The sequence below is a fragment of the Lygodium microphyllum genome, chromosome 17, assembly GCF_053477565.2.
Source record: "Lygodium microphyllum isolate KBCC chromosome 17, Lygodium_microphyllum_v1.1.10, whole genome shotgun sequence".
In the NCBI taxonomy this organism is placed as follows: Eukaryota; Viridiplantae; Streptophyta; class Polypodiopsida; order Schizaeales; family Lygodiaceae; genus Lygodium; species Lygodium microphyllum.
In genome coordinates, this window is record NC_141151.1 from 25,707,574 (window position 1) to 25,730,869 (window position 23,296).

The 23,296-nt window shown below is 42.9% G+C and overlaps 1 protein-coding gene across 2 annotated transcripts in view; it reads left to right on the forward strand.

Moving 5' to 3' along the window:
* Window positions 1-21,785, forward strand: part of LOC148021705 (synaptotagmin-2-like) — a 47,303-nt gene extending 25,518 nt beyond the window's left edge. The window contains exons 3-10 of one of the 2 annotated variants that reach the window (XR_015694380.1): window positions 13,217-13,458; window positions 13,725-13,743; window positions 13,914-14,116; window positions 14,421-14,530; window positions 14,652-14,750; window positions 20,609-21,092; window positions 21,174-21,315; window positions 21,494-21,785. Coding sequence is in view for 1 of the 2 variants with exons in the window: in XM_087697210.1 (XP_087553336.1) it covers window positions 13,217-13,458; window positions 13,725-13,743; window positions 13,914-14,116; window positions 14,421-14,530; window positions 14,652-14,750; window positions 20,609-21,092; window positions 21,174-21,262 (1,246 nt within the window). In the remaining variant the exon portion in view is untranslated. Of the gene's footprint in view, window positions 1-13,216; window positions 13,459-13,724; window positions 13,744-13,913; window positions 14,117-14,420; window positions 14,531-14,651; window positions 14,751-20,608; window positions 21,093-21,173 lie in introns of both variants that reach the window. The other variant, XM_087697210.1, reaches the window with a different exon arrangement.
* The last annotated feature ends 1,511 nt before the right edge of the window (window positions 21,786-23,296 follow it).

A 23,296-nucleotide genomic window follows, 5' to 3' on the forward strand; every position in this document is an offset into this window, starting at 1 on the left:
CTCAACACCCCCTCTTAGGCCCAAAACTGGGTCGAAAGGTTAGACCATCCATTGTGATGATTATTGAACCCAAGGCGTCCCACCCCAAAGCAACCAGGGCATCGGACAAAGGGTGCACGTCGGTTGCCCAGTGGCGTACCAAGACTACAGAGGCGATGGTTATCTTACCAAGGGAATCCAAGTAGTCACCCCAGAGAGGACAGGGCATCGGACAAAGGGTGCATGTCGGCTGCCCAGTGGCCTACCAAGCTCTATAAAGGCGGATGGAACTATATGGAACCTTTTTTTTAAAAAATAAGTGGGGTAAATTTTTATGGGATGCAGCCAATTGAGTAATAGTGACCCAGAAGACAGCAGTAGAGAGGGTACACCCAACACATCACAAAACCGTACAAGCTAATCCATCCACTCAAGGTGTTGATGACGAGGAAAAATAGATGATGATGTATCCATGTGATGGAGGATGATGATGGGGTAACAACAGTCGTCAGTGGAAACAACTTAGGATCCGTTTAAGTGGTGCTTTGCACAATGAGAGGCAAAGTATACTACATACTGAAGAATGCTCATGCAGCAGGTGCCACTTGGACAGTGTCCCTCATGGGAAAATTGTTCACTTGCCCAAGGGTCCTAGTACAAAGATAATGAAATCATGCAACGCAAAGGTTAAGGTACAACAAGGGGGAGAAGTCGATGTTGGAGACAAAGTGCTGAAGCCTATAGAATACCAAGAAGGGTAGGAACCCCCTCTCAACCTGAATGTAGATGCCGAAGAAGAAAGAGAAGCCTAATGTCGGTCTTCATATGGTGCCGAGAACCATAAGGAATGAAAGAAGATGAAGTGGATGAAGCACCCTGCTAGAAGAGCAAGGTAGAAGTCACCACCATGATAGCATCAAGAGAGATGTTGTACGATCCGTCTCGGGAGGGAAAATCGCCATGCTGGAAGAAGAGCAAGCACTCCTAAGATGATGAAACCATGAAAGGAATGGTGCGCATCCCCATGTCTCTAGCCCAGGCAGTACCAAAGCAATCTACAAGTTGGCCCTTCTTCTAAAAGACAAAACCTTGCAAAAGAGATGAGATTTTGCAAACATAGAGATTAGTGGTGAGATGTTCCAAAGCAAAGTATAACAGAAAGAAAATCTAATTCAAAATAAATGCAATGAATGTGGATGTGTGAGTAAATGTAGTGGAAAACAAAAGAATGGAAAAGCTAAGGACAATGAATCCTATGGGCCCGACTCGAAGAGTGCGAAAAATGAATGCTAGACTGACCTACGGTATCCGAAAGGACCTAGAGACATGCTAGTCTAGGAAGGTGGCTACCATCCCATACGTCTAGTACAGGGATGTGCCAAGGGAACGCTTGACGAGGTGGGGAGGAAGGTGACATAGATGCATGAACTGCAACGGGATCGGAACCTGGAGACCAATCGGCCAGTCCCTTAGGGGTAGTGAAAGAGATGGGCTACCGAGGCTGTACTCAAGTCACATGTCCAGAAGCAACGGTGGGTGCTAAAGGAGCAGATGAAGTAGGAGCGGAAGGCGTAGCCCCATTGGACTGTGCAGTCACAGCGGTTTGCAGAGGCTTTTTAGGTGAAAGACCTTGGGCCTTGGAGCGAACACTCCTCGTCCACATGGCTTGCTCTCTGGCAGTGTGTGCAAAACCAGTTTTTATTAGGGAGTTGCTGCCAGATAGGTCTAGATTCTTTGGGTCCATTGGAGAAAGAGGAGTCACCCTTTGATTGGCTTGCCTTTGCATCTTGCGAGTTCTTGCCACTGGGGGTTTTCCCTCTCGAAGAAGAGGCAACCAACCCCCTCTGCTCTGAATAAGGCTGTGATGAGAATTTCTTGTGGACTTAATCATGCAGCCTTGCGTAACGCAAGAACCGACACTCAAACTCATAGAAGGTTGGCAATCGAGGTTGGAAGATGATGTGTTGAATGAAATTGAAGTACTTTTGGGGCAACTTATTCAAGAAGAATGTAACTTGATCGTCATCTGACTTGGGAGAGCCAGTAGTGGCGAACTCGGCAAGTAACTGCCTATATTCAGCCAGCTTGACTTTCAGATCGTCCCCTTTCTTAATAGAGAACTCTTGAAGCTCAAAGTCGAGATTGATGCGTTGAGTATGATCACGAGCCACATAGTGGTCGAGAAGGTGACTCCAACGCTCTGACGCGAGTGGGAAGTGTTGCAACTGAGAGTGAAACTCAAGAAGCAATCCCTGCATCAGCTCAACATTGGTTGTGGCATTGTGGGCTCTCCATTGACGGATGTAACCAGGGTGAGCTAGTCAATGGTCCGGCATAGGCTCTAGACGAATGACGAGGTCCCAAAGACCCTGAGACTCAAGCACTTGTTGCATGAAATTAGACCAAGTGGTGAAATTTGACCTGTTAAAACGTGTCTTATTGTGAAGGCATTCTTGGCCGTTTCAACAGGAGTGGTATTGCTCGAGATGGATAGTGTGAAAAAGGGTAGTGGGGGTAGGATGGGGGAGTGGAATACACTTGGGAATGGGCCCTAGAGTGCCCACCAAGCATGCGGGTAGTGTGCAAGGTGGATCCATAGGTAGGGATGGGTTGACTAGGCATGGACATAGTAGCCACATGAGGAGCCCAAGGAGATGGGATGGGAATACGGGGAGCAGAAGATGGAAATCCCTGCGTAGGTGTAACCCAAGGAGATGGGATGGGAACACGGGGAGCAAAAGATGGGAATCCCTGCGTAGGTGTAACCCAAGGAAAGTGTGAAGATGCACCATAAGCTAAGGATGGAAACCCCTGCGTTTGAGTAGTCATGTAAGATGTGCAACTGGGGATAGTGAGGGGGATGCCCATCCAGTCGACCCAGGAGTTATGGGTGTGCTCCTTTGCTGAAAAGTGAGAGGCACTATGAGAAAGGGGTGGAGAAGGAAAAGGTGCTAGGAGCGGAGATGGAAGATCCAACCCCTAGGGGGTGTGATGCAGATGTGGAGTGTAATCCAAGGTTTTGGGAAGATGATGAGAGGTGTTCAAGGTGTGATACAGAAGAGGGTGGGATGGGAGGGAAGTGAGAAAAGTGTGTGATATGCTCAAATGAAACAGAAGCTGTAGATGTACCCGAATTCCGTTTGCTTCTTGAGCCCCCTCTATTGAAGTTCATATACGCAAAGCCATCCGGATCCTGTACCTCAAAAGAAGAAACATGCGAGGGTTTTGATTCATACAACACGAAAGAATTGTACAAACTTGACATTGGACTTGGCTAAGATGATGAAGATGGATCGCCAGATGTTCCAAATGCCGTATGTCCTCCATGATCGGAGAGGTGGCCAGCCTCACCAACCGGTCCGGATGTGGTAGCAAAACTGGTAGGAGAGGTGTAAACATCACCGTACTTGTTGTGATAGTACTCCTCAAAGTCCTCCTTTGTCATGTTAGTGAAATCTGGTGAAGGTGGAGTGTCGTCCTCCTCACTGACTCCATAATGCCGTCTTAGGGCCTCCAATGATGAAGAAGCTTGATAAGACATCATAGGAACTGGAGAAGAAGGTGTTTGGGACATTGTGATTCGGTTACGAGTCGTATTGTGTGCCTCGCACAAAGAATAGCTCTCCACAATATCCGTAGGATACTCTTTACAAGAGCACAAGCTCTGGTACCATGTGAAGAAAACTGCTAGGGTTTGCACTTAGGACACACAGAGTGTACGACCACAACAGAAACACAAAGGGACAGACACAAACACAGACACAGAACTCAAAACTCAAACACAAAGAGAAGAAGGGAGAGAGAGAACACAACTCTGAAGTGAATGACTGCTGTAAATGAATGTAAGAGTGTACAGTGTGCTCAAGGGCAGAGCAATGTCGGAGTGTGATGTCCACCAGAGACAGATCCCAAGTCTGTGACCACCAGTTGGAGTGTAGGAGTTTTGAACAGTGAATGGCAGCAGGCTGGTCACCAAAACGCAGCAGTCTGGAGGCTGGAAATTGGTAAAGGCAACGATGTACCGCCGATCGGAGGCTGGAAACTGTGCACAGTCTGCTGTAAACAGCAAGCTGAAATAGTGTCTGATGTGGTTGGCGATGACTGGATGATCAGATCACAGCAGATGATGATGTCGCCAGCAGCTGACGTCAGCATAGATGAAGGCGCCAGCAGCAGCAGCAAACATGATGGAGTGGCAGCAGTCTGGAGGGCTGGATAGCCACGTGGGAGGAGGCTGATGGCTGAAATCTGCACGTGAAGTGAGAAACCTGCATAGATGGAATGAGGGCTGAATGGGGGCAGCTTGCCTATTTATAGATGTGGAAGGGCGTTTTTAGGGTTTTCACTGAACTCTCTCGAACTGCTCCCTGTTTTAGGGTTTTTACTCTTAAAGAGCATTTTTTACTGTGTTTTGGGGCTGTTTAAGAGGTTAATCGGCAAGTAATGCATATTTTAGCTCAACACAATGGTCTTTCTTCACTTGGAAAATGATTAGGGAAGCAATTTATAGATTACAAAATGGGAGGGAATAGGATGAGGATGGGCTAGTGGTAGAATATTTCTCATATGCTTGCGACATACTAGCACCCGTATGGGCACATATGTTCAATAGAGTAGTATGTGAGGGCTTCCCTGCGAGCTGGTCAAACAATACTATAATTCCACTCTTTAAGAGTGGCGATCCTTTGATCCATAGCATCTATAGGACTATTATGATCAGCCATACTTTGGCCAAGATATATGGATCCATATTGGAACATGAACTTAATGAGTGGGCTGAGATGCAAGGCAAGAGAGCACAAGGATAGACAGGTTTCAGAAGTGGATATACCACACTAAACCATATCCTCACACTTTGAGCCATTATCGAGGAGGGTGGAGCTTGAGACAAGAGGATCTATTGCTACTTTATAGATATCCGCAGAGTTTTTGATGCAGTGCCTCAAACATGCATCATGCAAAGACTGCAGGGTATTGGAGTACCAGAAGATATATGATGGGTATCAATACATTATATGAGACAGTGATGGAGTCGTGTAAGGCACCTAGGGGGACTATTAGAGAGGATTGATAGTGCTATAAGAGTGAAACAAGGATACCCACTGTTACCCACATTGTTTGGTTTATATATAGACAAGTGTTTGATTACATTGACCAAGGAGGAGGAGTGCAGCGAGCCTAGTAGGGTCCTGATACCGATATAATTGTATGCAGATGACATTGTTCTTATTTCAGATTCATCAAACGGATTGTAGCGCCATCTAGATGCTTTGCGTATCTTTTGTAGAGACAAATACCTCATAATAAACCTTGAGAAGACCAAAACCATGATCTTCAATACTTTTGCAGCATGGGTGACTAGATCTATATACCAATTCACATTTGGAGGAGGAATAGTCGAGCATGTGAGAGAATATGTTTATTTGGGATTCACCTTCTCTAGCCCACGATTTACGTTGAGAATCAAGAGAGGCATCAAAGGCACATCTAACATGAGACTACGCAGCACTAGGGCACTCCAAAGTCCTCCATTCCACATCCCATTGTCAAAGCAAAGCTGGGGGGTAGTTGCCAGCACCTATAGTCAAAGCACTCTTAAGGGCAATGACCTTTTGGCACAGATTATCTCCCACATCATAGATACTCCAAATTGGCAACACTAACTTCATCTAGACAAGTAGCGGCAGAGGGAGAGAAGAACTATTGGTTTTCACATATGACTATTTGGATGAGCCTATATGATTTGGATATTGATTGTCTTCCACCTTTTGACTATAGCCTTAATTGCCCTATACTTTCTTTTAGCCAATCAAAGCTGAACTATGTGATCAAAGAGGATATCTTGAGGACTGAGACGGCGAGGACATGGATCCACCCATCACCCCCTCTAGGATTAAAGATGGAGTTCTACTGGAGTCACTTCTTGTCTCTTTGATGATGGATTCACCATGCGGCCAGCATACATGGACACCCATCTTGCCCACAGCATACAGGCTGCTATCAGATAGATTCGTAGGTTACAGATGGAGACAAGTAGACGGAGAGATACTCCAACAGAGGATAGGACTTACCAGCTTTGTGGCTAAGAGCCCGAGACAAAGGAGCATCACATATGCAAGTGCACGGTATACTCTGAAATACGAGGATGGTATCTCTACCTGTTTTGTAATGGTTTTGGACCTCTTCAGCGTGTCATGGAGTACAAGGACCAAAGATGCCTAGGTCTTTTTCCTCTGGAACTCCAGAGGTGCTGCAGAGCACTACTTTGACATAGGAGGCCAGCTTACCCAGAGAGACCTACATAGGGAGCAGTGACATACCTTTTTCACAAATCCACCTGACCCTATTGACACTACTAGGCTTACAGAGACAAAGCAGAGTCAAAGCCACTCTGCTAGACACCTCCCATTCCATGTAGTGGAGTCACATTGGATAGAGCCATTTCCCTTTGTCGAGCATAACGACCTTGTCTACCAAGACCATGCCCAAGAAGGCCGCACCACACTCAGATCAGAGCCATTATTACAAGACACTGAAGACTCAGCACTGGACGCACTACAGGCCTTCTGCCAAGACAAAGACCTAACTGTGAACTTGGGGAAAACCAAGGTCATGGTGTTCAACACGTCAACCCAATGGCTCCGACGGTCGGTACCCCCCTTCACATACAACGGAGAGACCGTGGACGTGGTCCCAAGATACATCTATCTGGGGATTACATTCTCTGGACCGAGATTTACCTTGAGAAAAGCCGCAGAAGATAGACTAACCCGAGGCTATGCAGCCCTCGGGTCAATGGAGAACCAATGTGCCCGCATACAGTTCCAGGAACCCCGGACAAAGCTCTGGCTTTTTGACACCTTGGTCACACCAGCCCTCCTGTACAGGGCTCCCATATGGGGGTCCAGTCTCTACCACACGCAGAGGGCCCCACAGGATCAGCCATTGCCTAAGGAGGAGGCCACCTATGAGGGATGGGAGCAGATGGAGAGACCCTTAATACTTATGATCTCACGGATGATCCGAAGCAAGCCCTTCGTACCACACGAGATCATTCGCGCAGAGTTGGGGACACCGCCCCTTGTGGCTGAGGCCCTCTTCCAGACCATGACCTTCTTGCGCCGAATATGGGACCTGCCTCGGCACCGTTACCCCAGACTCGCCCTGAAGTCATCCAAACAGCTAGCAACACAAGGGGACACTGAGTGCTGGTATGCCCGAACAGAGACCTGGCTACAGCTCCATGGCCTGCACATGGACCACCTCCCCCCACTACAATACAGCCTAGACTGCCCACACCTGGAGCTCAACCGAGAGGAGGTGAATCGCATCATTAGAATGGATATCGTCCAGACAGACACAGCTAGGACATGGGTGACCCCCACATCGGAACTAGGAACCAAGAAGGCTTTCTACCGAGAGCACTTCCTGCACATCTCTCTGGATGGCTTCATCACCCGCCCAAGCTACATGGACACACACCTGTCTCACGGGGTCAGAAGTGCCATCGGACAGATCCGCACGTCCTCACACCAACTACGGGTCGAAACGGGCAGATACGGGGCCAACCCCCTCCCCCTAGAGGACCGAATCTATCAGCTTTGCCATCTTGAGCCAGAGACAGAGGAACACTATATCTGTAGATGCCCAGGGTACTACGAAATCCAGGGACGCTTGCACTGTCTATTCAGCGACGGATTCGGACCACTCTCCAAGGTGATGGAATTCAAAGACCAGAGATGCCTGGGGCTCTTTCTACTGGAAATACGACGCCACAGAGACCACCTCCTATGAACCACGGAGCAAAGACAAGGAGCCACCAACCAACGCATACTCAACGAATTCTACCAAATACCAGCTACCCTCCCCACCACCGAGCCCCCACCAGCCCAACCGGACTCCCGACCCCGGGGGACCACCTTAGAAATAGCCACAGCGAGAGGCAAAGCCCGGCACCCATGCCTAGCCGGCCCCTGTCCCCGCAGAAGACACATGTCGAAGATACAAGGGATACTACGCTGCCATCGGAGGGCCCGGCCCGCCGCTTTAGTCTCTCCATGCTAGACCGACCCATGCGGGACATCCTAGGATGAACACCCCAGGAGCAGTTCCACACCGCACTGGGAGTACCTCTAGATTGTATCTAGTCTAGATATCATTTTGCACCTACTCAATTTAGTTCAACATAGCATAAACGTTAGCTTCACTGGGACTTTTGAAACCTCCCAGACATTTTGGTCTCATAGGCCAACTTGGCCTGTTGTAGACGTTAATATAACTTACTTTCTTTCTTCTTGCTCTCTCTCTGTCTCTCTGTCTCTCTCTCTCTCTCTCACACACATACACACACACACACACACACACACACACACACAAAAACAACTCTCACAAACAACTCTGAGCTTTCAACCTATCTGTTTTTATTGCTTACAGCACACACATATATGCACATGTGTACACACACATTCTCTCTCTCTCTCTCTCTCTCTCTCTCTCTCTCTCTCTCTCTCTCCCCCCCCCCCCCCCCCCCCAAACAAAAAAAAAGGCTCTCTCCACGTAGCTTGTGCCTCTTTGGACTATGTTGATGCTTCTTGACTCTTCATCTAGTTTGATCTTAGACTATCATCTAATTGGGTTTTATGTGCCATTTCGATGTAATTGATGTATCATCTATGGAAAAGAGTCAAGACTATGTTTTTATTGTACATGTTTCTTTTCAAGAGATTTTGTAAAATATATGAATGAATAAATCTAGAGGTATATGTACCATGGTATATAGTATTAGTCGTTTCCTTTCACATTCCTTTTTCCCTTGGGGCCTCGTTTTGGTTCCCCCAAGGCCTTTTGTTCTTGTTCTCATTCTTGTTCCCTGTCTACTATGGTGCAAAAAAAAGGATGATTCATGGCAAACATGTATTGATTATCATGCCTTGAACAAGAACGCTATTAGAAATAGATTCCCTATGCCAGGTATTGATAATATCCTTGATTGATGAGAGGGAAATGCAATCTTCAGTAGGATAGATAAAAGCATGTATCATGAGATACGTATAAGGCCAAAAGATGTACATAAGACAACTTTTAGGACCACTTTTGGGTTATATGAGTTGTTGGTCATGCCATTTGGTCTTACAAATGCACTCGAGACATTTAATTGCATTATGGATCAAATTTTAACCCTATAGGTCTTTCATTGGCACATTCCTTGATGATATCCTAGTCTACTCAAAGAATGAGATTGAAGATTGCATGCATCCGACTACTTTGTTTAAGGAAGCTAGAAAGCACAAGCTGGTTATGTCCAAGAAAAATACAGCTAGTTATATTACTCAAAACGTTTTTCAACGAAGTACATGTGTTCAATAGACTGGTTGGAGCTGATACAAAGTTATATTAGAATCATATATACAAACCTCTCGAGGCAGTCGGGGGGGATCCCAAGAAGTAATCACTTTACCATGTTTATAAAAAGCAAGATGTTTAGGAGGATTAGGTGATGAGTCTTGTAGGGATCTTAAATTATGGGCCATCTTAGAACTCAATAGTGCTAAACCAATATCATGAGGAGAGGATTTCTCCTTGTGGTGTGTGTAAGTATCAAAGGCATTTGAAGCAACAACCAAGGATCCACTCTACAAGACATCATGAGTCCTTTTGGCCTTTTTGGAATGCACCTCTTGCCAACGATGAGCATCATCAAGCAAGGATAAAAGGTATTGCTTCCCTTTTCTATATCTAGCATCTGCCACCATTGGCTGAGTATCCATCTACATATCCAAAACAAGACCATCCTTTTGCATAGCAAATGCATCATTCACATTGCAAGCCTCATGCCTCTTTTTGGGACTCTGCCATTAAATGACCTAGCTGGCCACAAATTGTACAACAAAACATCAATGGAGAAGAACCCGAATAGCTCCATCAGTGTGTTTGGATGATGGGCGACTGCGCTAATAGGGTGCCACGGCGACAATAGGCTGGAAATGCAGACCATGAACTGAGATATCCTGTGTGCAGGGTGTAAACAGGAGTAGATGATAGAGCACAAGTCTAAGAGAATCTACAAAACAGGATTGAATGGCTAGGAAGCCTCTTTATTTAGATCAAAGTTTGGATCTTTGTTGGGAATAAAGGGTCATCGTGCCTTTTATCTATGCATGGGTGTAAACACACCCTTAGCACATTTGTACTTTCATATATATCTATCTAAAACCTAAAGAGGTACACACAACAAATTGTACCCAAGAATATTGTGCATCTTGGACAATGCACACCCGATTGGCCCCAAAATTGGCGCCCCTTTCGGTATTTCTTTAGCTTTATTGAAGAAAAAGTTGATTTACAATGGGATTCTCTCGATCCCCTTCGCAATCCAAATTCCCCTTGCTGTCCAAAGTGACCAAGTCTTCAATCTGATATGCCCCTTGATTTGGGCACTTAATTGGCCTCCATCTGCTTTGATGAAGATGGAAATGCCCCAAATTCAATGGCTGGCTAGTCCTTCACCTGAATTTAGTTGAACTTCACCTTTAGCCCTGAAAAATCCAAGCCTTGGAGCTTCCAATTTCTGGTACGCTTTCTGAGGCTGTTGCTAAATCCTAATTTCTGTTGTAAATTAGGGTTTACAGTAGAGAAATTTGCAATTTCTCAGCCTTCAAGGGTCCAAATGCTGAGATCTTCGGAGCAAGGCTATGAAATGGCTAGAAGATGAGAGAGAAAGCTGTAGAGAAAGAAAATTTAGAGTTTTGTCGCGAAGAATGACTAAAAATTAGTCAAATGCAGATGCTACCCTGCCACAACAGCATGTAGATGCAAAGAACTGAAGAAAATCAGTCATTTACTGCTGCTGCCCTGTCTCAACAGCCTATAGATGCTGTCACCTATTGTTAATTGGTCTTTTTCTGCCCCTGGCTGCTTCAGAAGGTCCTCCAATGGCTGCAAATCAGACCAATAGCCTTCTTCCAATTTCTGGCATGCTTCCGGAGGCTGCTGCTAAACCCTAATTTTTGCTGTAAATTAGGTTTTACAGCAGAGAAATCTGCAATTTCTCAACCTCCAAGGGTCCAAATGCTGAGATCTTCGGAGCAAGGCTGTGAAATGGCTAGGAGATGAGAGGGAAAGCTGTAGAGAGAGAAAATTCAGAGTTTTGTTATGAAGAATGACTGAAAATCAGTCAAATACAGCTGCTGGCCTGCCACAACAACTTGTAGATGCAAAGAACTGAAGAAAATCAGTCGTTTATTGCTGCTGCCTTGTCTCAACGGCTTGTAAATGCTGTCTCCAGCTGTTGATTGGTCTTCTCTTGCCCTTGGCAGCCTCAAAAGGTCATCCAATGGCTGCAAATCAGATCGGCAGCCTCTCCTTCCCCTCTCTTGCAGGCTGAATTTATTAAAATGCTTCTCTCCAACCTCTAAAGACGTTTTTTAGTCTTGCACGGGCATTTTTGACAAGTGGCAACCTTCCCAAATGGTTTTTCCAGCATTTTTTATAATAAAATATTAATTTTCAGTCTTTAAATACTGAAAATTAATCTAATAATTGTTTCAGTGCCTTGAAAAATAATCTGGCCAACCAATAATTAAATTGGCTAGGCAACTTCCATTCCCGAGTGTCTCTACGCTATCTTTGACCATCAGATTGGCGTTAGTGACTATTAAACGCCACTTCTCTAGTGTCAGCTTATGGCCAAATGGATGACCTAGACCAACAACTGGTACTAGATACCACCAAGTACCTGTGCGGCATAACTTATAGCAACCTTTGCCTTTGACATCCTGTGGTTTCTTCGGGTCCCGGGCTCGTAAATTTACTTTAACCCTAGTTGTACCTCACATGTGCAACGTTTACTTAATCATGTGATTAAAAATTAATCGACATGTTAAGGGAGGTTTCAAAAATGCATGTCCTCATGACAAGACACAAAAACTTTGTAGTGTTTTGAGTTTTGGGGTTGTTTATGTAAGCCTAGGAAAGAACATGAGAATGACAATACTTTGAACTTAACCAACTTGATCAATTATCACCATGAAAATTTAAAGATAGAAGGAGCAAGAGAGAGAATTATAAAGAAAGAGAAAGAGAGAGATGACACCACGATGAGAGGGGAACTACCCCTCCCCCTTTACAAGATTTTATTGGAAAAAACCACGGGCCCAAGTGCCTGAACCATATACAATGGGGCTGGTTTGCTGCAAGTTTGAGAATTATGGTTTTGAAACCCTAATTTACATATACATAAGACAACAAGCTGATTTCATTCTCTTGTGCTTTGATATGTCCAAGTTGAGTAGAAAGAAATTCTTGAATGAGTGTCAGATAAGCAAGTACAAAGCATATGGCAAAAATTTCAGCGTAGTTTGTTGGAAATAAAGAGAGAGACCTCCAATATATAGGTGTGGGCCTTGGGTGCTCAAAAGTGGATAGTGGAGCCTACAAATGGAAAGTATTTGCTGAAAATTACAAGTGTTGAGGTATTAGGTCATGACCACCTCCCAAGAGCTAGCATCCCATACCACTAGCCCACACTGTCCCAATGTGTGGATGAATCGATCTACGAGCCAAGAGTCCAGATCACACAATGATGTGCACAATAGGGCCTTGAGTTCTATAAATAGAACTCAGCTGCTTTAATTCTTAAATTGTCCCTTGTGCGAATGGACTAGGTCACTTTAATGACCATTTTGACACCAGGAATGTAACAATTCACTTTGCTTGTAGAGCTATCACACTTCACCCCCCAACTATGGATTAGCAAGATGATTGGGCCTTAGCTTCTAGGCTTGAGGTGGTATCCCATACCACCAGCCACACCTATTGGTGTGCACATTAAGCTAACCTAGGGCCTAGAGTTCAAGTGTGAGCAGCATAGTGCCCCAAGGGCCCATTTATAGGTTCCCTCAACCACCGTATGTGGACTTTCTCATTAGGCTTTTTACCTTAACTTCCTCATCCTTTAGACATTTTCCAAAGACAATGACCATTGATACTTTTACCCATTGCTAGCCTGATTTTGAAGCTTGAACTAGTTAAGGGAGCCTAATCCTAAGACCTAGGGATATAAAAGATATGGATTAAGAAAGCCAATTTTTTGGAAGTTCCTGTTAAATATATCATGCATGTTAAGATATTGAATAATGCGAGTTTGTTTTGATGCAGCATGCCATCAAATGACAGGTTTTCGATTTTATGTATTTCTTTGCTTTTGGAGGCCAAAGCTCAATTTGTTTGTTTCTGACAGATATCACATTGGCCTTCGCTACACTGGTGGTGCTCGCATGCTATTGCTTTTGAAATTAAGGGCAGGGTTTATCCCTATAAGTATACCTGTAGGTGTACGTGGCCTAGATGTGGATGGGGAATTGTGGGTAAAGTTACGCCTGGTACCATCTGAACCTTGGGTTGGAGCTGCGACATGGGCTTTTGTATCTTTGCCTAAAATTAAGCTTGATCTATCTCCATTTCGTCTCTTCAATTTAATGGGTATGTATCTTTGTATTTTGTTGCCTTCAAATACTAGTAGATTTAGTGGCTGTTGTATGTCCATCTTCTGTTTAGCAATTTATCACCTTCAGATACTTGTAGAAGTTATTAAATTGACTTAATGTTTTACAATCATTGGGTGTTTTATTTGAATTTTCTGTACGGATTACCTTGCTGCTTATGTATCTATGTAAGCTGGATGAGCACTCAAACAGTCACTAAATTTTTACTTTTCGGTTTGGTGGTTCTGGAGCTCTGGCTTGCAGCCATTCCATTTCTTTCAATGTAAGTATCTATTGCCATCAAATTAATTATTCTTACTGCGTGTCAAGTCTTTATGTGGCAGGTGTTCTTGGAGGAGTGCTGAAATGTCAGATAGTTCACTTTTTAGCTTGTTTAATGCTCAAAAGTCTACAGTTGCAGGTGGTTTGACAGATACTATTTTGTACAAGCAGATTTTTGACCAAACTCCTGACTCAAGATCTTCCACGCCTTTTTGTTCGGCCCAACAAGAATGTCATAGACTTTTTGAAAGGGAAAGCTGTTGGCCCTGTTCCAAAGGACTTCAAGGGGGCCACAATTGAGGGCAACAAAGATTTTGCAGGAGAGCTATCTGTGACACTTGTGGATGCCAGAAAACTCAATTATGTCCCTTATGGTAATATGGTTAAGTCAATGAGAATGACGCTTCACCATTCCACTCTTAAGAGTTTTTGTTAAACTATAGCCATGCTGGTATGACTTTGGCTGAGGGGTTTTTGGTGTTCTTTCTGAAGTTATGATCATGCATGTATGGTGAAGAATTATGTCTCACTTTAGCTTTTATTCAACCATTACTAGAGATTAATCCTTCTTCAGTAGGAGGAATTTGCAGCCACTTTACAATTGTGTTATTCTTTTTAACAAATACATTGTTATTTCAGTTTCTTGATTGGCTGATTTGTCATTTGGCTTGTAAGCAGGAAAAACAGATCCATATGTAGTTCTTATCTTGGGGGATCAGGTGATCCGAAGCAAAAAAAATAGCCAAACCTCAGTTGTTGGGCCACCTGGAGGACCTATTTGGAATCAAGTGAGTCAGTCGATTTTCTTGCTCGAAATATTGATCACCAGCTTGCAAAGGTAGTCTAGCCGTTAGATTTCTGAAGATGTGGGCATCTGGATATTTATGTTTTCAAATGCTATGGTATCAGGATTTTCAGCTTCTTGTTGTGGATCCCAAAACACAGCGGTTGGCCGTTCGTGTTCGAGATTACTTTGGGCTTACTGCATTTACTGTTGGAGCAGGAGAGGTATAGTTTCTTTGATGTATTGCCTGCCCGAGAATTGTCCTTGTAGGCTAAGAGGACTGAGTGCTAAGTCTCTTGAGTGTCTAAGATAAGTCTGTTCCTCCACAATCTCTTACACTTGTGGCAGTCAAAAGTTTGGCATTCCTTTGTTGTCAACTTGAAACAATTGTACTGAAGAACAGTCTTGGACACAAGGGTCTCACATGAACTGTTACACCTAATTGTTCTGCTTATTGTTGTTCTGGTGTAGACATGCTCTAATGCACATGGCCTTTCCCCCTGTTTGACTTCCCTCTTAGGTGGTTCCATGGTGGCACTTTGTACTTTATTAAGATATAGCTTGTATTCTTCAATCATTCGTGTCTTCTCTGACACATGATAATGCTCTGGCTCTTTTTTGCTCTTGGTCCTCCCCTTTCTCTCGCTCTGTGTGTGTGTGTGTGTGTGCGTATGTTTGTATTCTTGGTTCATTCTGTGTGCATGTTAAATGAAAATATAGTATGTTAAAGATGACAGGAGACAAAAGTATAAGAGAACAGTAGAGACCAAAAATCTCCTAACCATCCCGTCTCATAGCTAGACCCCTCGTGGTGCCTAACCTAGAAAATCTACCAATGCACGATCCCCATATGGCTTTTCCTCATTAGGGGGGCCTTACAACATTTGGCACTTAGTTTTTTAGAGTAGAGGTGGGTAATTGAGACTTGAGAGTTGGGCATTTTGAGTATTGTTCAACATGCATATTCTTTTGGTTACTGTTGTCGCACATTCTTCATCACTTTTCTCCTCACGACCTCTTCTTGTTGTGCATTCATCATCTTTACTCTCTAGAGCCTTCCATTGATTAGTGAGGAGGATGAAGAGCAGTAGAAGAGGAGGAAGAAGAAAAAGGAAGAGAGAGAAAGAAGAGAATTAGAGTAACACTCTGCTGTGTTGTAGTTTGAAGTAGCTAGCAGCCTTGATTAAGCCGTGTTCAAGGAAATATGCAACAGTTTAAGAGTCAATTCATGTTTCCTCTCGTTTTCCATCTGCAGTTCGCCTCTCACTGGTCATACAATTCTTCCTCCACAAAGCTAACCATTTTACTTTCCCAGCTTGTCATCATGATCTACGAGTCTAGCTACAAAAGAGATTGTGCATGTTGTCCAAAAGTGTGTAACATACTCATGAACTTTTGTTTTCACAGAGAAGCTCCGAGTAATCTACAAAAAAATCTAGATTTTGCCATAAACTCTGTGTGTGTGTGTGTGTGTGTGTGTGTGTGTGTGTGTGTGTGGCTGGCCATTATGCTCCCGTCAAGTGTTTTGGATTTTCATGAGACTTTCAAGTGGTGTAAACGCCCCGAACAACGTAGTATGCTTAACAATTATGATATTTGCTTGTTTTCGAGATTTAATATAAAATAGAATGAACACTTAAAGCTGAAAATGAAAATTACTCCCAAAATTACAGCCATGAAAATGTAAAAGTAATGGAGACAAGATTGAGGGTTGAAGATGGGCAACCCCCCCCCCCCCTCCCCGAAGGAATGTATTTCTGCTCAACCCAAGTCCCTTAGGGAAGAGCTCAGTTACAATCAACCTGAGAGTGAGAAGAAGTAATTCTCACTCTCACAAGATCATGCAAAGATGTACAAACACATATGCATTATCTATTATGCAATGATAAGAACTGATTTCTTTACAGTATGAGAGAAGAAAAAGGGGAATTCAGCCTTTCTCCATCGTTGATCAGCAGTACATGGATAGAGCTTGCTTCTTGTAGCTAAAATGGAAGAAAGAGCTCAAGAAGGAGGTGCTGTAATGAATTTACAGGCTTGCTGTCTTGTAAAATAATAGTGATAGAAGAGAGAATATGGAGGAATTTGATAATGGAGAAGTGGGGGATGATGATGGGGATGGATGGGGCTAGTTTCTGGCTATCTGTGGGTGCTGTACATGAGTTTACAGCAAAGAAAAATGATGTTGAATGAAGAAAAACGAGCTCTTATTTATAGGAGAGGGGAGAGCTAGTACAAAAGGGGAAAGTGGAGTAGCACAAGACAAGTGTCCAGCCACATGTCATGAGATGTGACAAGTGGTGGGACACTTGGAAACTTGTGTGACAAGTGTCTTGACACTTGTCTCTTCTCTATGGCCTTCCTTTTTGGGTTGAATACTGTCAAGAATAGAAACAACCAAATTTAGTAAGCACAGTCAGAGTACAGAACTTACTATTTTTAGAATGATATCCCTATTTTTTAGGACCACCATTTTTAGGCTAATTCGAGGCTCCTAAAATTTAGGAACCTCCTAAAATTTAGGGACCCCCCCAATATGGGTATCATATGAAAGCTTTTTCCGTGTATATCGCAAAAATGGTATCTGAATCTTCATGTGACTTTCCTATGCAAAGAAATGTGCATTTCAAGCTTTCAGCCCACACATGCACATTATACAAGCATTTCATGATCATGCCATCTTGTTGATTGTAACTGTCTGTTCTGGTGGATCTAGCCCACACTTCAAGGCATCAATCCTTTCTGTGTGCAAGTCTAACCCTGATATGCGTGAGTTTTAGTCACAGGCGCCCAATCAGGCCATATAGGTGGAAGTGTGAACTATCTTTTCTCTAACCCACCGCGTGGGTCCACCATAACCTGTGACCACTCATCAGTGGCCAGCTCCAATGCACTTTTCTTTATATCTAATTAGTGCAAAGGAAATAAATTTACTAAATCATTATATAGACAAATTAATGAAAAAGGATACAAATTCTGTTTCTATAGAGTTGTGACAAGTGGAAACTTGTGAAATGGAAAAATAGGCACAATAGAAAGGGATACAGAATGTATCGATAAGGAATCCCTGTATTATTGAACTAGAAAGGTATAAGACATGTATCACGCCTCAGGACTACACCCTTGTGATGCTGCACATGTCAAGGTTTATCATGGAGCATAGGGAATCACTTGTAAAGTACACACCAAGCTGCACTTGAGTAACCATTATGGGCTATCTAGGTGCATTTGGCTCCAATGCCAAGATGCACCTACAAACCCCCAAATTGGGGGAAGGGCGATCCCAAACCCACCACGCTACACATAGCCGCACATAGCAGCTGCCCCCCCCCCAAAAAAAAAAAAAGGTAGTTTGTATGGTTGGTTCTTTTGTTTCCTAGAGGAGAAATCAAAACTGCAAACCTCATGAGGAGTAAGGTGGCAACACCTTTGCAAAGGAGTGAGGGGGCTACGCCTAGAGTAGTGGCTTGTGCCCCTTTGTTGTATGAATAAAGTAACTTTGAAATCATTGCACAGGCAGCATGCTATCAATCATGATCGACTCCTAGTTTGTAGTGTATGTTGTGGTTACTAACTAGTGGACCACCAAGAACAGGTCTATCTATGTGGGAAATTAAAGTAGCAATTTTAAAATCACAGCCATTGTTGAACAAAAACCCTCACTAGAATATTCCCTGGAACCAAGCATCTGATTTTGAATTCTTTGAACTGATGGGAAGAAACAAAGTTATAAGTGGAGTTGTTGTTGCCATCCAATGAGCTTATCTTGTTCTTCTTTAGTCTAGTAGGAGATAGAAAAGATAAAGCATATAGTGTTCATATAGTGTTAATGAATCTTCCAAGGATTTGCCTTTATGCACTAAAAGCTCAATCATGTCTCAAACAATTCTTTTAAATGTTCTCAACCTTGTCCATAGACATGAAGTATATTCAAGATTGGCTGGAATGAATTTCTCTTGTTGTTGGCTATAATATGCCTTGTGAAAAGAAGCCACCCATGGTCTAAATGTGGGGCCCAATGTGCCTACCATCATATGTACAATGGTAACACCCTCTCTCAAATCAGGGGTGATCAGCACCATAATTTATACAATGATGATAATATTCAAATCCCTAGGAACTACCATGATGTCCCACGGCACAACAGTAAGTCTACGAAAAATCTGAGACATCATAGTACTTGCAACAATGACACCATAAGCACCATGGATACTCCAGAATTGGCGAAGGGCCAAATGCTAGATGCACCTCAATAGAAGCATTGATGTCAACATTGGGTATACTCAGACTGTGGTCATAGAAAGTGGAAGTAGCATGGATTCCCCACTTTCAGCCATCTTGTCAAAGGGGTCCCCCATGTGAGAACTAACTAGGAGCGAAGCTAGCATGTTGTCGTATCTCCCATAATCAACTTGAAGCTACACCAGCTTTAAAATTTGTTAGCTGTGCACTAGAAAAGTGATGCCTGTAGAATGCCACACTCACTGCATTAGGTAGGTGGATCTAAGGCATCGGACCTACGTAGACATGTTGTAGGAGACGTAGGCATCCTTCTGTGCCACAAGAACCTCCATGACAGAAAACATTGACAAGGAATTAACATCCAAGTTAGACTAAGTCATCAAAGCTCGATGTAACAGCCATTCATCTGCCATTCGAATAGAACGAGCCATGCCATTGAAGCACATGGTGACCCTCTTTGTATTGATCACCCCATTGATTCAATAGAGAAGCCCTAATAGAAACAGTGTTCTGCAAGAGGATGTGTGTGTGTGTGTGTGTGTGTGTGTGTGTGAGAGACCCATTATGAAAAAAAAAGAGAGAGAGAGAGAGACACACACATGCGAAAAATTAAACAAAACAAGAGTTCAATAGTCAGACACACACAAACAAACATGGAACAAGAGTGAAGTGATTTTAATGACAGATCATGAAAACCAGCACAGGAGTACCCTCTCTTAAGCTGGCATAAAACAAAAGTTTTAAGGATCAGGTCAATGAAAATGTTGGTTGATGAGTGTTGGAGCAGCAAGTGTTAACAGATCGAGCCGATAGTAGCGATAGCCAAAACTCAGGTAGTACAGCAGTGTGAAAATGCAAAGGTTGGCCAGCATCAGACAGCAGTTTTGATTAGGCAGACAGGTAGTAAAGCTGTCATGAGCTGCAAAACTGGCCGCCCTGATGAAGATGAAGTTCTGCGAGATCAAATGCAGGGTTCCATAGCTCCATGCCAGGGAAAATACAGTGATTGAGATTTGCAGTCGGTGAAAACATATTAGACTCCCAGATTGAGAGATCTAGACATCTGATACCATGTGAGAATTCGTAAATGAAGTGGAACCGCCAGGTTACCAGCACACTGTGTCACCAGCAGTGCCTCCAGTCTCTCTCTCTCTCTAGACAATACGATACAATGAAAGTGGAGAGGAGCACCTAAAAATAGGCAGCAGGAGCAGGGCCTGAGAGGATCACTCCATCCAGTGAGAAAGAAGCTGCCCATGGTGTAAATGTGGCACCTAAGGTGCCCACTAACAACAATGCGTAGCTCAAGATATGTAGGCTGCTAACAGTGTAGCCTCATTATTGCTTGGTCCAAAGATTTCTGCATCTAGGTTTGTTAGTGTCACTAGTTTTTTCCTCTACCACATATTGTAGAGCGAGGTGTTTTGAATCCCATTGATTACCCATCTGTTTCCACTTCCTAGTCTTGAGCTATTGCCATTGTGGTAGTTTGCTATTGTTGTTGCATGTGATTATGGTGTCCTTCGCACATGTAGCGATACATTCTTTTTAGGGGTTTCTTTCTCCGGGATCTTTTGGATATGTTTGACATTGTTTTCGAGAGTAAGCAATTAGGGTCTCATCTTTGAAAGGAGCTGATTTTGGTAGCCCGTAAGTGAGGTACAAGTTGTCTGATTGAAAGGATGTAGTATATCAAATTGGATAAGCTGAGAAGCTTGTAGAGATAACATATATCATGACCAAGAATTTTGGATGCTAAAAGGAGAAATTCCATTGAATGGATGTTGATGATTTAGGACAGTGCAATATCATATTGGTACTCGATTGGCATTTTTGGCAGGTGGAGCTGAGTGCACTTCGAGACACAGTTCCAGCGGACAGAGTAGTCAGGCTGACAGGTGGTTGGGGGCCTTTCCGAAAGCGGTTTGCTGGAGAAGTCCTGTTGCGATTGACTTACACTGCTTATGTTGAAGATGAAGAGGAGGACAGGAGACGGGACCAGCCTCACCCCCCCAAGAGAAGTGGCTACACATCGGAAATGGATAAGATTGCTGATGCTGCCATACCCTTAGTCAATGAAGTCGTCAACAAGGCTGTGGAGACCATTCAGGATGAGAAAATCTCTATCACTGACATGTTTGCAGCAGTGATTGCAGATCTTAGCGATGGTGAAGGTCTTCAAGAGGGCTCAGAAATCTCTTCTTGGGTTGCAAGTGATGATGAAGGGAGTGTTGCAAACTCAGCATCAGAAACTGTGAGAGATGAAAACGTGATCAATGGGGTGACAACTGGCCAGGGAGGATCAGAGAAAGCAAAAACTGAAGGTAATGCCTCTCTCAATAGTGACGGTTACTTGTTCAGTGTACATGTCATTGTAACAGTTGGCGGACCTGTTTGTGTGGCAGGAAGAGCTATATTACTGCTTGGAATATTGACAGGCATTGCCCTTTTGGTGGCCTTTAGTCTAAATTTTTCGAACTTGATGAATCCATGATTTTGGGAAATTGTTTGAATGTGAGCGAGAGCGAGCGAGCAAGAGAGAGAGAGGTATGTAAATTCCATTCTTTGACCGCCAGCTTTTTCCTATTTCTTATGCTGGCGAGTCGCGACAAATTGTAACCTTGCACAATGCACACGTTTGATGCATAATGTAGAATAGGGTCCTGTGATGTCCCATGTCATGTGACGTCATGCCATGTCTGAGTCAAAAATCGTGAATGCTTAGGTTGCAGCCGCAGCCATAAAGCTGTAGGTCGACACACTCGCGCACACGGCAACCATGATGTAGAAACCAGTCTTTACAAGAAACCGAGGCTCAATGTAGAATGAATTGTAAAATTTTCAAATAGACCTTGAAAATTCAAAGAAAAACATTTAAAACCTTGAAATTTACAAACTTTCTTAAGTCATAATACAGCAAATACGGGGAATTTAACTCGAAAGCCCCCACCAAAATTTGAGTGAAAAGTGTTTGTATCTACTACCCAAAATGCTTTCCATGATTAGGGATAGAAACTTAACTGCGGAAAATCAATCATGAAGGCTCGCTATAATACATTAGCAACTTTAATGAATTTATGGTTGTATATAACTTAACGAGTCTCTTTGGCACTAGTGAAATTATTGTATTTATGACTCTGCATAGGAAGGGTTGTCGTGTCGAAGACACCAATGTTTTGAACTTGGGTCTTTGTGTATGTATGCTTGTAGGTTAAACTAACAATAATGTTTGCGCAAAGTTAAGTTCTAATGTAAAACCAATGGCTCAAAATTTTAAAAACCTTTAAATTTTAGAGATTAAAATAAAAATGGCAAACACAAACAGTATGATTGAAAAATCTTGGATTTTACTTTGAACTTTTGAGTTGAAGTTACTTTATAGCTTGAGTTGGAGTTTGAAGGTTCCACTAGTCAAAGGCAGCTTACCTTTCACAAGAAGGGCAGAATGAATGTCTTTGAAAATAAAAATATACTTAGCGCTAGAATATTTATGTATCTTTCCAATCTCTCCACAAATAATTGAGCCTTAACTAGAGTCCTTCAAATGAAAAATTTGGGCTTGCAATTGACTTGTATATGCTCCTAAAATGTTATTCAAATGCAACAATACTCTCGCAAGGGAAATATTTATTGTGATAATTAATTATATGTGCTTGGGTGTTAAACCACTACTCCCTCAAATTGAATATGAGAAAAGTAATAAAAATGTACAATTATGAGTTTGGTGTTACTTATCCCATATTTGTATCTATATTTTTTAAAATAGTATAATATTGCGTAGAGATCTATATCGATCTATATCTATATTATCTATCCACATTGTATTATTGAGAGATTCATGCCACTCGCAAAACCTTATATTGGAGCTTGAAATCAACTTAAGCATATTTATCAAAAGGAAACATATTAGCATGAAAAAGTTCCTTTTTTTTAGAAAGTTCTAGTAGTCTTGGAGTTGTGGAACATTAATGATAACCCATTGAGTGAAAATGGCGGTCCACCTTTATGTGGTCATTAGCATTAATATTTACACGCACGCACACACACACACACACACACACACACACACACACACACACACACACTCTCTCTCTCTCTCTCTCTCTCTCTCTCTCTCTCTCTCTCTCTCTCTCTCTCTCTCGTGCACTTGGATTACCCAAAAAATGACACCTAATTCTTTTGAAGTGCCATAACTCAAATTTAATATGCTTAATTAACAAAAATTTCAAACTAGAAATTTTGAGAGGAGAAATCTCACTTGGCTACTATTGATTCTTTCTTAAAAATGTTTAACCAATTTTTTTTTTTTTGGAGAATTCAAATTGATCATAGGCAATAGGTAGTGTGCATTTTGTGTATATTTTCCCTCACATAAATATACATTTATGTATCAAAATTTTGTGCATACGAATGTATGTATGTATATGTACATGTTGCCTTTAGGGGGGAAAAAGGGCCTTAAATAACACCTTACTCAACTTTTATGTATATTTGGCTCCCATAATGACCATGATGTTGAGAATGGGTT